The 14,999-nt window shown below is 43.3% G+C and overlaps 1 protein-coding gene across 1 annotated transcript in view; it reads left to right on the top strand.

The window, feature by feature from the left end:
* Nucleotides 1-14,999, top strand: part of yes1 (YES proto-oncogene 1, Src family tyrosine kinase) — a 51,213-nt gene that overhangs the window by 8,436 nt on the left and 27,778 nt on the right. Inside the window, exons 2-3 of the mRNA XM_080726086.1 lie at nucleotides 8,771-9,062; nucleotides 12,855-12,954. Of these exons, the coding sequence (XP_080582212.1) occupies nucleotides 8,780-9,062; nucleotides 12,855-12,954 (383 nt within the window). The 5' untranslated portion in view covers nucleotides 8,771-8,779. The remainder of the gene's footprint in view (nucleotides 1-8,770; nucleotides 9,063-12,854; nucleotides 12,955-14,999) is intronic.

Genomic DNA, 14,999 nt, shown 5'->3' on the forward strand with positions numbered 1-14,999 from the left:
GACAAAAAAACATCTTTTGTTGAGATGAATGGCTTTTTCCCAAAAGCCGCCTTCTGCAGGGAAAATACGTTTTTATTTTATTTCTCTGGGGGAAAGTTTCTTAATTCGAGTTGCCGCGTTAAGGAAAACTAGGATTGATTAATGCCTCCCAACACTTGAGAAGATTGTGGTGACAGAAATGTAAATCAATGCAGTGCTTATTATGGGAAAGAGCCAGAGGGGCTTGGGGTCAGCATACCATGGAGGCTAGAGACACTGACAAAATGTCAGCCTCCGCCTCGGAGGAATCTCCTTTTGTTCACTCTGTGGTTCTCTGTGAAGACTACGTTGTTCACTCACCATGTAGCATATCATTTGAGAGGAAGCATTTCAAAAAGCCTGGTTGGTAGCCATTCTTTGTCAATGGCAGTCTCGTTGTCTTATGAATAAATCATCCTAATGCCCCAATTTAAGTTGTGCATTTCACACCAGGCCAGCCCTTGAACTTTGCCAAAGTAGTTAGCTAATGCCTGCCAAGATGATCATAACAGATCGACAATTTTAGCAGCTAACAATATTCAAATAACCAAATATTTCATATGCAGAAATGTGTGCCCTTTTCAGCCATGCTTGCTTCATGGTTATCCTATGCAAAGTAAGAAATCGTTTGTTGATTCGGCAAAATGGTTTCATGTCAGATAACACAAGTTCAAAACAAGTCCATTTGATTTCTCATGTAGGACTGTCATGATCATGGATTTTACTCGACGATTAATTGTCATAAAAATGCTTCGTCTTTTTGTTTTTGTTGCTCAATGTCCTTCCAGTTATCGGGAGAGTGTTTTTTGCAGGTCTTTCAGTCCGAGTGTATCAAAAAAGCAACTGGGTTAAGGCAGCGGAAGCTTGTGATTGGCTGCGCAGAGGTGACGAAAGTCGGGGAGACGGAGATACACTTAACCTTAACCCTAACCTTACAGGGATTGACGCTAACGGTTTTGGGCAGGTAGAACAAATGGTCGGGCAGGTGAAGTTTGCTACCAGGTTGCCCGACCGGGCAAGTGCCCATTTTGAGTACCTGACTGATCTCACAGCATTAGTCTGTACTGTAGTACTCAGGACAACTCAGTTTGGCGTGTAGTAATTGGCCTTAGTAACATCTCAGACAATATGTTTTACACTTACCAACACTGATGTTGAGTGGGTGTGTGTGTGTGTGTGTGCTTGTCACAATTATTACATAATAATCGTCCAATCCAATCACAATTATTTGATATAAAAGCGAGGAGGGAATCTATCACAGATTTGGATAGCGTGTATCTATTCTGCATCTAGCATGAGGCAAGACTCAAAATTCCGAGTGAACATTTTTAAACTAAAATCTTTGCTTCTGGGGGTCCCTGGAACAAAATATTTTGCGATGGGGTTCCGCGGCCCAATGCGTATCATTTTGGGGGTCCTTGACATGACACAGTTTGAGAACCACCGATAGGACTATTGCAACATTTTATTTTATTTTCTTCAGAAAACTGTTTGGATTTAGAAGACATTTGTAGAATCTGCCTATATTTGGCCATGAAACCCCATCTCAAAATATTTGGTTCCGGGGACCCCCAGAAGCAAAGATTTCAGTTAAAAATGTTCACTCTGAATTTGGGTCTTGCTCATGCTAGAAGCAGAATGGATACACACTACCCAAACCTGTGATCGATTACCTCCTCGCCATTGGGGAGCATGGCAAGGTTGACATGCAGGTCAGGTCAGGGTCAAAGGTGCTGTTCAGGTTTGTTCTGGCTTCTTTTCTGTAGTCAGTGGCTTCTGTTCTGTCATTTGCCTTGTTAGTGTGACCTTAGTTTGCAGGAGCAACGTGATTCCGCATTCTGTGTCAAGCATTCCATGCTCATAAGTCCCGGGGCAACATTTTCAGATGGCCTGCATGTTTATGCTTTCTCTCATCCTACTTTAAACTAATTTAGGCTAATTATTTGTGGTACAATGGTGTAGTTTGCTGAAAATTACACATTTTCAGGCTAGCTTGACAAGTTGACGAAGCATAGGAGCTTTAGTGGTTAAGCATTAAGTGCACTTTTAACCAAACCGAATCGGCGGCGGAAAGCGTCTGTTGCCGACAGGGAGATCATGGGCAGCGGGTCGGGAACGCTATCGACCAGTATCGACGGAAAACTGGAAGACTGGACTTGCCCAGTTTTGTTGAGTCGCCCCTGGCCAGTGGTAGGATTGAGGGAGTTGTAGAATGGACCATTAGTTTGCTATTGCTGCAAAACCAAGCCAAAATAAGCCAGAGACATATTCCCGTCGCACATTTTTACTAAAGACCATATTCACAATCTCAACTCTCAATTTCCTATAGTAATCAACTCCAAACCAACGCTAGTTGTGTGTGTAATGTATTGGTAAGAGCAGAAAAAACACAGCACAGAGTAAAATCTCTGCTTCCCCCGTCCGGTTGCCAGATTTTGTGAGTGAAACAAGCGACCAGGTCTATGAAAACAAGCCCAAAAGACCAGTTTCACCTATTGAGCTCTATTACATTAGCTATTTTCTAAAAGATTGTTGAAAGCAAGGCCAAATAAGCAACTACACTTCAGAAACAAGCCCAAACAAAAGTAACCCACAACTAGCAACATTATAAGTAAACAGGATCAAAGTCGCTTATAATGAGCAGACCTGGCAACACAGTGCGCATGCGCACAACTGCGTACAGTAACTACAGTCGGCGTGCAGTCGTCTGGAAAAAAATGTGCTTAGTTTTTTACAGTTCTTTGCAGTCTGTGAACAGTTTGAAAGAGTCTCCTGTTGTATTTTCGGTGTGGAGGCACTTTAGTTGACAGATAGGCATGGTTCCAGAATATGTATTTGAGTGACCATTTAGTTTTCTTTTCTGGATATTCTCAGAATGTCTTTTCTGAATAACTATTTATTTATAAATAATAAGTAACACGGTTATTAATTTCGGAATAATCTTGTTTTTAGTGAAAGTAGCCCTACCGCCCACCCTATCCTAGTACAACATGCAGCTTAAAGGCAACGCGAGACTGTTTCCTAATTCAATTTGAATTCTGGTCACATGCTGTCAAAACAACGTAACCCTGAAAAGAACGAGGCCAGTCCAAAGACAGCCATGTGTGCTGTACACATTGTTAATGCACCGGTGCCACAGGGACAGTGTACTGTACACATTGTTAATACTCTATATGTACGACAGGGCCAGCACTGCTTTTGTGTGCAAACAATCGCAACATCCGCAGATGGCTATCAGTCTGCAATCTCACTTTCTCACATTTCAGCCCACCACATTATCTTTTACCGTTAATCCTCCCCTCCCCCAATATCTCTTCTCCGCTCTCTCCCTCTCTCTCTCCCTCTCTCCCTCTTACTCCATTCCCACGCCTTTACTCACCCTGTCTCTTTTCAACCCACATCCTCTTCTCCTTTCTACCCTTTTATCCCGTCTTCATCTACCTCCATTTAACGCTGCCTCAGCGATTGCTTTTTGGTCAATATTGTGTAGAGCTGAAAGCCGATCAATAATCCATCCATCTCAAATAACTAGATTTATGGATTGACCCGCTCACTCCCTCATATGGTTGTGTCAAGAGTGGTGTTCTTCATAAGCCAAGTTGTTTTTCCGGTAGTGACCCAGTACACGCACGCACGCACGCACGCACGCACGCACGCACGCAAAAAACTTAATTTTTTCTCCCCCATATTTCCCATTTGTTCAGCTTGGGGCCTGTGCACAAGGTGCTGCTGCCTTGTATTATAGTGGTAGGGAAAGGGTCCACTATTTCTTTTTTTTTAAAGATTTGTTTTTGGGCTTTTATGCCTTTATTGATCGGGCAGTAGACTGACAGGAAATGGGGGGAGATATGGAAAGTGACACATGGCAAAGGTTGTCCGGATTGTGGCAATGCCTAAGTGGTATGCGCCTGGACCAGTAGGCCAGCGGGCGCCCAGGTCCGTTATTTCTCCTTGCCTTATCACATCTGTTTTTACTCTTTGCATCTATGAATGAATTGCCATTCGCCACCAACTCGCTACCCGTCAACCTTCTCACTTATGTTGTAACAATTCCTACGGTCTGAGTCATCAGAAATGGGGATTGCCGGAAGCTCGTCTGTCGCGAGCTTGGCAGGCAGCGTGCTCTCTAATGTTATCAATAGACACACAGATGCACAGTGCACGGCATATTACGTGCATGGGTAAAGAATGCACACGCTCTGAAGTGCTGTTCACCAGGGTCATGTCTGTCTCTGAAGCCGAGTCACCTGTCCCTCCCAGGCACCCTCGCATTCCTTTGATCCCTGTGACACACGCACACGCGCACACACAGATGCATGCGAGTGGTAACGATTCATTCTTAACCCCAAGTGAGCTGAACAGAGGTGAAAAGTTGAGTGAGGACTAGGGCTGTCACAATTATTACATAATCACCTAATCGCAATTATTTGACATAATCGCGATTATTTTTCATAATCGTCATAATCGTTTCCATGTTGAAAAATGTTCATATATATTTTTTTAAAGTAAAAAATAGTGTAAATAGCAGATTTACAAGTTGTAGATCGGCTATTTCCACTATCAATGTTCTTTTTTAAGTATAAAGTTGTAAAAATATGTCAGTAATTTCTTTGTATATTTAGGTTATGTGTCATATCTACAATGTGCAACTTCAAAACATAAAAGCCAAACAGAAATGTAATTGTCAACGAGAAAAACACAATTAAATCGTTAATCACAATTATTTGAGTGACAATTAATCGTCATGTAAAATGTCACAATCGTGACAGCCTAGTGAGGACTCATAGATGTTGTGACTGTAGTCTCAGTCATTTAATTGTGTGTAAAGAATATTGGCGGTCCGTTGAGATCTACTCGGATGATGATTTCAATTCCAATCTGCTGCTTTGATCACACACACCTAGTCCTCCTGAGGCCTTTGTACCAGTAAGACTCCCTAATCGGGAGATAAGCGACCATCGCCACAAATAGGGCAAAAATGTGTTTTTCCAAAATCTTCCTGATCCATGTTGATGACATGAGTGTAGACATACTGTGTGGTGATTTTCGTGATTTTAGGGCAAAATCTGTAGGAGCAGTGTCCAAAAATGTGTTTTTAAAAATCGGCCTGAAGGTGGCGCTATATGGGACAGATTCATGTTGATGGGATGAGTGTAGACATACTGTGTAGCGATTTGCGTGATTTTAGGGCAAAAACTGTAGGAGCAGTGTCCAAAAATGTGTTTTAAAAATCGGCCTGAAGGTGGCGCTAGAAGAGGGCCATGTGAGAAATGAGGGGTGGGGTCTCCGCGTTGCCTTGGTGGACGAATAGGTACCGGCCCCGGCTCTCCCGGACGCTCCTAGCCCGAGTTACGGCATTTTATGTGAGCTGCAGTGGAGGGGGTCCTCCACTGGGGGCGCCACCACTTTTGCATCCGTTCTGGAGCACCAGGAGTGGGTGGTCCCCAGGAATTCCCCGTGAGCAGCCCTGTTGGGGTGGTCATTTTTGCACATTTGGTCATTTTTTACACCTGGGGGTCCCCCAGGGACCTGGGGGTCCCTGGAGCTCCGGGGGTCCTTGGAGGTTGTAGTTTGGCAGGTAAGGAGTGGGTGTGCAAAATTTGGCATGGATGGGGGCAACGGTTGTGGAGATATGAGCAGGGCAAAAGTGTGACGTGTGACGTGTGACAGACGGACGGACGGACGGACAGACGGACGGACAGCCGGTGGAGGTTTTGATAGTAAATGCGACCTACGGTCGCAATTAATCCTACACATATCACAGACCTTTTCATTCTCAGTTCAGCCCACAACCATAAACCCTTAGCTGCTTAAAGATTCGCCAACAAAATGTATTGGCAGCAGAGTGTTCCTCCTCAACTTCCTGTCCTCAATCATAGATTTGTAATTGTTGTGATATTGCAACTAAGGATATAGAGCATCGCAGCGGAAGTGGATGCCTGGGGTCACTTTCACTTTCACCATTCATTTTCGCCATAGACTTTTACAAAAATATTTATAACAATTATGTTAAGCCTCGAACCAAGCCATCCAGGATGGAGGTGAATCATGATCATACAACCTTTGATCCTATGTGAAAACATATTTTAATATTACATTATTTGATATACTACATTTAATAACTACCCTTTATTTAGCGATTTTCAAAATGTTCTTTTCATAGAAAAAAAGGTTATATGGTCATGATTCACCTCCATCCTGGATGGCTTGGTTCGAGGCTTAACATAATTGTTATAAATGTTTTTGTAAAAGTCTATGGCGAAAATGAATGGTGAAAGTGAAAGTGACCCCAGGCAATCCACTTCCGCTGCTCTATGGGATGATAAGCTATATTATCGTTTATATTGATAAAAACACAATTTAATTTATTGTGAAATCATCCTCCGTCATGAACTGGGTTCAATTCACCTTTTATTTGCCAAGTTGCATATCCTTACTTATGTACGTACTTGATACAGTCTTTTTTTTTCACTCTACCAATTGTACCAAATCTCTTTAACAAAAATGTGCCGATTTACAAGCTCACAACGCGTCTAGTTGCGACACGTTGTGAGCTTGTAGATCTGCTATTTCTTTGGCAAATGTTCCGCCCCAGGATAATGGATCATGGATGTTGGGGATATTTTGATTACTGCAATAAGATCGTAAATCGCGATATCACAATAACCGTGATATGACATTTTCATATCGTCCCATCCTTAATTGCAACTCAAATGTGCCAATTTTGGGCAATTCTTTTTACAAATCGGACCGTTCAGTATTTAAGTTGCTGAGCTCTGAGTGAGTTGGAGGCTCCTGGAACACTGAGAGGCGTCTTCCGCTGCTCTGAGCGGTGTCGTGGAGAGCTAGCTTGATCTGAGGGACAGCTGAAATAGCCAGAGGCTGCACTGTATTATGATTATATAGTTTGTCTCAGTTTGGATGACTGAGCATTCAAGTCATGTGACAGACAGGGCTTCAGCCTGACCAGTTCAGTCTAGACTGAAATGGTCGGCACCAAGACTAAACGTCCGAAGAATATACCGTAGCCTACCTACCACAATGGCATAAAGCCAGCCAATAACGAACATCCCTTCACGCTGCCTTTGAGTGTCGCATAGCTTGTTGAATTATCAGCACAGACAAGTCCACGTGTGTTATTGCGACCGCCAGGTCGCATTTACTACCAAAACCTCCACCGGCTGTCCGTCCGTGAGTGAGTGAGTCAGTCACACTTTTGCCCTGCTCATATCTCCACAACCGTTGCCCCCATCCATGCCAAATTTTGCGCACACACACTCCTTACCTGCCAAACTACAACCTCCAAGGACCCCCGCAGCTCCAGGGACCCCCAGGTCCCTGGGGGACCCCCAGGTGTCACACGTCACACTTTTGCCCTGCTCATATCTCCACAACCGTTGCCCCCATCCATGCCACATTTTGCACACACACTCCTTACCTGCCAAACTACAACCTCCAAGGACCCCCGGAGCTCCAGGGACCCCCAGCTCCCTGGGGGACCCCCAAGTGTAAAAAATGACCAAATGTGCAAAAATGACCAAATGACCACCCCAACGGGGCTGCTCACGGGGAATTCCCGGGGACCACCCACTCCTGGTGCTCCAGAACGGATGCAAAAGTGGTGACGCCCCCAGTGGAGGACCCCCTCCACTGCAGCTCACATAAAATGCCGTAACTCGGGCTAGGAGCGTCCGGGAGAGCCGGGGCAGGTACCTATTTCACATTTTCTCAGCCAACCTAAACTATACATTGCCCACACAACTAGGAAGCAATGGCAGTTACAGCCCTCTTTGTGTATACATGTGACCTGACGGTCGCTTATCTCCCGATTAGGGAGTCTTACTGGTGTAGGTTGGAAAAAACTAAGACTATTTAACAATAGTATGTTATTGCGTGGGTGAAATAGGCTCTCTCCCTCCCTCTATCCCTTTCCCTCTTCCCGTTTCTCTCTCCTTTCTCTCTAGCTGTGTTTCCACTGGAATGCCTTCTAATAGATGTATTTGAATGTTGTCATTCATGAAACGGTTTCATTCATGAATCCTGTTAGTGTTTCAGTATCGTCCAAAACACAGCTTGTAGATGACGCACTCGATCAACAAGCGTGGATGAGCATGTTGTTAATGCCAGCTGTAGCGTTAAAACACCGCTAGCTTGTAGTGACGCCGTAACCTCAGTAAAACTATGCCTAAAACTAACCCTAACCAGAACCGGTGCGCATTTCCGAACGCACCCTTTGATACACTCGGACTGAAACACCAGCAGAAAACACTCTCCCCTATGGGCATTATGTGCCACAGACGCACAGATCTGCAACTTGGGACTTTATCTAGCAGATTAACGCTGCCCATTAGAATGTATTGGGGTGTGTGTGTGTACTGTGTAGGGACAGGACGATATAAACATTTCATATCACGATTGTGACCAATTATTGATTTTTGCGATTTACGACATCCATTATCCTGGGGCAGAACATTTGCCAAATAATAGCCGATCTACAAGCTCACAACGCGTCGCAACGAGGGTTTAAATGGTACTGGATATGCATGAGCTCGGCAAATAAAGGGTGAATTGATCCCAGTGCATGACGGAGGACGATTTCACGATAAATGAAATTAAATTGTTTTTTTTTTTTTATCACGATAAACGATAATATCGCTTATGGTCCCATCCCTATGTGTGTGTAATGATTCCACTCGTGTATATTTTACTGATCTAGTGAAGCTAATGTTCCCCATCCGTCCTCTTCTCCCAGGGCTTGAGGATGGGCTGTGTCAGGAGCAAAGAGGACAAGGGCCCGACGCTCAAGTACCGCCCGGACAACTCGGCGGCCGCGCCGCTCAGTGCCCACATGGGCCACTATGGGCCCGATCCCACCCTCATGGGTCACTCCCCAGCCACGAAGAACCAGAACAACAGCTACAATAGCCACGCCGCCGCCCTGACGCCTTTCGGAGGGGCCTCGTCGGTCATGACGCCGTTTGGTGGCGCCTCCACTTCCTTCACCTCGGTGTCAGTGAGCAGCCCCTTCCCTGCCGTTGTCGCAAGTGAGTAGGCCTGTCACAGTTATCACATCATCGTCTAATCGCAAATTATTTAACCCATTTAGGCCTACAATTATTGAATGCTTTAACTATTGAAAAATAGCAGATATACAAGCTCGCAGCGCGGCACTCGGCTTGTAGATCTGCTATTTTTGAAAAATCGTGAACATTTTCAATATATATTTTTCAAAGCAGACTTTTGTAACTCAAATCTCTGCTTCTGGGGGGGTCCCTGGAACAACATATTTTGAGATGGGGGTCTGCGGCCGAATAAATGTAATTTTGGGGGTCCTTGACATGAAAAGGTTTGAGAACAGCTGATTTAGAGGAAGGATTTAGAAGTCGGGTCAAAGATCGGGTCAAAGATATTCAAAGACTTGCACACATTTTCATGATTTTTCAAAAATAGCAGATCTACAAGCTTGCAGCGCGGCACTCGCGCTGTGAGCTTGTATATCTGCTATTTTTCAATAGTTAAAGCATAAAATAATGGTTAAAGTGATTCAAATCTAACACGACTTGGGCGCGTTCCAGGTATTTGACAGTTAACATAATCGCAATTATTTTGTCATAATCGTTTCCATGTTGAAAAATGTTCATACATTTTCATACCTATTCCAAAATAGTGGAAATGGCAAATCTACAAGCTCACGCGTTGTGAGCTTGTAGATCGGCTATTTCCCTTTATCAATGTTCCAAAGTTGTCAAATGTCAGTCATGTCTTTGTATATTTAGGTTATGTGTCAGATCTGCAATGTGCAACTTCAAAGCCTACAAGCCAAACAGAAATGTTATTGTCAATGCCAAAAACACAACTAAATCGTTAATCGCAATTATTTGAGTGACAATTAATCGTCATGTAAAATGTCATAATCGTGACAGCCCTACACGTGAGTTTGTTCGCTTTTTTGTGTTATTTTACTGTGGGGTGACGGTGACGCACATGGTGGTGGCTCTTATGGTGTTTGATTAGAAACTGCATTCCCAAGACACAGATTGTAGTTCCTAGTCATGAGTTTGAGCATGTGTTTTCAAACCAACGTTTACAATGTCACATCAACGTTGCTTTGCTCACATCATAGTACATAGCAGCATGCTTTTAAGAACCCATTTTAGTTAGATTTTGTGCTTGATATGAGATCAGCTTAAAAATATAAATATAAAGTTGTTTCTGGTGCTTATGAGCAACAACAAAACCCGCACTTGACTTGACTGCAGCATTACGAGCACTAAACAGTTTATTGTGGTCCACAGCCTATGAAGGGAATAAACCGAAATATGTGTGCTAATCTGTTCTGAGACCTATGCAGTTACTCAACTAATGTGCATTGCAGTACTTGGCTTAATATTTCTGCTTCCCCGCCCTCAACAGTTTGTGTTTTGTCAGTCTCTGGGGGTAAATCACATTAACTGAACAATGTTAGAAATGCACATATCTGGGTTGCCTGGTTGCTCAGGGATTGGGATTGGGTATTGATTGGTATTTATCCGATCGATACCTTTATTTTAAAAAAAGAAAAAAAAATACGACAGTCCCTAAACCGTGCCAAAACTGAAACATTTCTTAACAAAATGGTCACCTTACTTGTGCCGATTCTAGATCTGCCTAAATCATCACAAGAACACATTTTAGTTTGTGTACACAGTACTACAATAGTACCTATTCTATTCTATACAGTATCGGTAGTTGTGGTACCGGTTCTAGTATGGTACCGGTTTTCAGTAATCCACCCCCGTAGAGAACACATAGCATATGCTGCTTATGAGTTGCAAGGTCCCAAGTTAAAATCTCCCATCAATGTAAATGTCTCACATGTCTCCCTTCTCTCTGCCTTAGAGGTTTCCTGTCTGTCTATACTCTATTTAAACCATAAAATGCCCCCCAAAAAGAATCTTAAAAAAAAAAGAAGAAAGAAAGAAATGGCTTTATGAGCAACAGCTGTTGGACAGCAAATTGGACCTTTGAAGTAAGGCAACAATACATCAAATCCGTGGGGTCCTGCAACAATGCTACAATCAGAACACCTGGCATAGTGTTTACTTTGGCAAAAAAGAAAAAAAGAAAATTGACGTAGCATTGACTGATTGATCCGTGATGGAAATAAAGTGGTGCAGTGTAGAGAAAATGGCTGAAGTGCAAAAAGAGTGTATTATGTGGTCCCTGTCCTGAAGTGAAGAACAAATGCAATGGCTGCAACCATGTCCATACACAGAGAAAGGTCTGTGTCCTGTCCATCCGTCTCTCTATCCATCTTCCTCCCTGACCCCTAATCTGATCCTGGGGGCTGTTTAGTGTTTAGATCCAATTTCCTCCTTCAGACAAGCATCAGACTTGGGTTGTCATGCTGCATTCTGTCACTCCACGTCGATGAGAATCATCTCAAACCCTTTTTTCCATGTGTCTTTACGGCAGTGGTTCCCAAACTGCGGGTCGGGACCCACCGCGGGTCCCCACATTATATTAGCTTAATGTGCAACATTATTTTCTCACTCAACAGTAAACAAACCAACATTAAGTGTTTCTGCATGTTTCCAAAGTTAGTTTAATGACTTTTAAGACCTTTTTAATACCAAATTGTCAAATATTCAGTAAGACAGAGGCAAACATTGTGAAAATAGCCAATCTACAAGCTCACAGCTTGTTAGTTTGGCTATTTTCACTATATTTATCTGTGGAAATGTAAAGCCTACAATTCTTTGATTTGATTATTTTGGGGGTTCATGGCATGAAAAGTACCCTTGCATTATGACTTGCAGTAGTGAGCATATTGTCTTTTTAGTTTCTAGAACATTCTTTGTTCTTATATGGACGTTGCAAATTGCAACGCAGTCCTATTAAATGTCAAGCATTTATCATGATACACCTTAAATAGTAACTTGTTTCTAAACCGATTAAAGGATTATCAAGCCAACAACATAAGCAACAGTGAGAAGGAACATCTGGACAGTGGACAAGTACAGTTCTTTGTTGCGACCGTCAGGTCGCAGTTACTATCAAAACCTCCATCGGCTGTCACACTTTTCCCCTACTCCTTTCTCCGCCACTGTTGCCCCTATCCATGCCAAACTTTGCACACACACTCCTTGGTTGCCAAACCACAACCTCCACCCCTCATTTCTCACATGGCCCTCTTCTAGCGCCACGATGGTAAATGGTAAATGGTGCATTTATATAAGCGCTTTTATCCAAAGCGCTTTACATAGATTGTGCATTACATTCACCCATTCACACACACATTCATACACCGGTGGCGGAGGAAACCATGCAAGAAGGCACCAACCTATTCACCGGGAGCAATTCGTTCGATGAGGCCGATTCTTGCAAAACACATTTAATTAACACAGTCTAAAGTTTGTATATGCGACCTGATGGTCGCTTATCTCCCGATTAGGGAGTCTTACTGGTATTTATAAGTTCTATCAAAGTCATGCATACCAATCATACTCTAAAGGATCATCCACACCAAGCGAGCACCATAACTTCTTTTAAATCCCATCTTTTCCTTGCTTCTAACGTCAGTTTTAATTTGTTTTGTCTGTTGTTGTGTTAATTAACATTGTTTAAGTATGTGAGTTTATGTTTTATAATTTTATGGCTATCCTGATTCCTGCTGCTCATTCAACATGTTCTGTAAACCACTTTGTAACCGTGTATGGAAAAAATACATTTATAACCACTTTCGTCGTTGTGAACTCTGCCATCCACTTGAGTTTAAAACATTTCAAATCAATATATTTATAGTTCAGGTGCTTGTTGTGAGTGGCTCTTATTAAGACGTCCTGTCTGCTTTTCAGGTGGCGTAACCTTTTTCGTGGCCCTGTACGATTATGAAGCGAGGACGTCCGATGATCTGTCATTCAACAAAGGAGATCGCTTCCAGATTATCAATAATACGTGAGTACATTTACATTAGCTATTCTTACTTGGATGAATATTATGCCAGAACATGTACTCTTATGTAACATAGTGCAGTGCTTGTCAGTGTTGGGTCTGGGTTCCAATGGGTCACAAATGTATACACAGAGGATTCTTAGCCTGATTTCAGACTCTACGCTGCGACCGAGTATTTCCCGGTGAATCTGTGCGCAAAGGTGGGGGCCGATGGGCAAGGAGGGTTGCGAGTTTATGAGAAACAACTAAAATAAGACCTTAAAACCTGGCGAAAACAGTTGCGTGCATTAGCGGAAGATGACGATAAAGGAAATCATTTAATGGAAAACATTAAATTAACTTCTGAAAAGGCTTCTAAGCCTACACTAATAGCCTACTAAAAACTAGTGAACCGCGATCACGTGAATAATTGTGGTTGTAAACAATAACACAGACAATATAAATCCTTAGTCTAGTTGTGGGAAGAAAAGGATATCATCATGGCCCCAAATAACGTTTAAATATCTTGCAATTGGCGACGAGTCTCTTACTAAATCGGCAAGATTACATTACATAACATGATACATAAAAGCTAAGCTATCACCTCTCCATCATCAGCAATAGTCAGTGGTGCGTGTCCCCCACACTCCCAAGCCCCCACCGTTGCGCACAGATTCACCGGGAAATACTCGGTCGCCTCTACGCTGGGGCTTGAGTCTGAAGTTGTGGCCATTCTATTTGATTGAAAAGGGGAGGGGATTTAAAATTTGAAATTCCCAATCACAAGAGATCTGGTGGGAGGGGTTGTGTTTGACTTTTGCACACAAAACATTCCCTCCTCCCCCTCCCCTCAATGACATGCACCAAACAGGTCATTGTCTTTGATGTTTCATTGATTAGAGAGAATCACTAACGAGCTATTCGACACTTGTATGGCTCAATCAATGACTGCAGTTCGGAGCCCTTTTGAAGTTCAAAGGGAGCAATTAAGAACTCTGGTGAGCCACGCAGCCACCCCTCCCTCCACTGTTTCTGTTGATTTTCAAAAGTTAGACACGCCCCTCCTCCGCATTGCATTGATTTCATTGGTCAGTTTCGGTCGGTTTGAGAAGCTTTCGGTAGCAAGAGACACGTCATATGACACATCCAGACCAAGAGATGCAGTTCACTCAGAGAGTGGGCGGGTCTATTGGCTGGAGCCAGGCTAGAGGATTCTAGGCAGTAAGGGCGAGTGCCAAAGTGCGGCCGGGTGCCCAGAGAGACGTGGGACCAGTGACCAGGGGTGTGGGGTGCAGAAGCATTCAGTTGGACATTTGAGGAAGATAAAAGTAGAGCGAGAGAGAGGGAGAGATAATAGCCTAGCAAATAGCATAAAATGGGGGTCCGTGACGGTCGTGACCTAATGCATATCAAACTAGGGGTCCTTGAAACTAAAAAGGTTGAGAGTTACTGCCATGGTGAAAAATAACGAAAGCCTTTTGCATGAATGCGGTGACCTAATGCAGTGGTTCTCAACCTGTGGGTCGGGGGGGCCAGGGGAGTCCCCAAATTATTTTGGGGGGTCCCCAGATGATTAACATAATGTGCAACATTGTTTTCTCACTCAACAGTAAACAAACCAACATACAATATAAGTGTATAGAGGGTATTTGCACCTTTCTAAAGTGGACTTTTTAATACCTCTAAAATGACAAATTAAACATTGGCCAAATTGTCAAATATTAGAGGCAGAAATTGTGAAAATAGCCGATCTACATGCTCACAGTGCCATGCAACGCGAGGCGTTGTGATCATGTAGATCGTCTATTTTCACAATAGAACCGTGTTATACAAAATGTAATGCCTCAACTCATAGTGCTCGTCAGGGTGGGGGGGTCCCCAGTTAAAATACGATTATTTTGGGGATCGCGGCCTGAAAAGGTTGAGAACCACTGACCTAATGTGTGTGAGCATGTGTTAATCCATCATTGTGTTCAGGTCTGATACTGCAGTTGAAAGCTGTCTGTCGGTTTAATGGGTGCCTTTTAACGTGCCATCTGCTTAGCCCTGTCTCCTGTGTGTCTCTGCAA

The sequence above is a fragment of the Nannobrachium achirus genome, assembly GCF_963921795.1.
Source record: "Nannobrachium achirus genome assembly, chromosome: 5".
In the NCBI taxonomy this organism is placed as follows: domain Eukaryota; kingdom Metazoa; phylum Chordata; class Actinopteri; order Myctophiformes; family Myctophidae; genus Nannobrachium; species Nannobrachium achirus.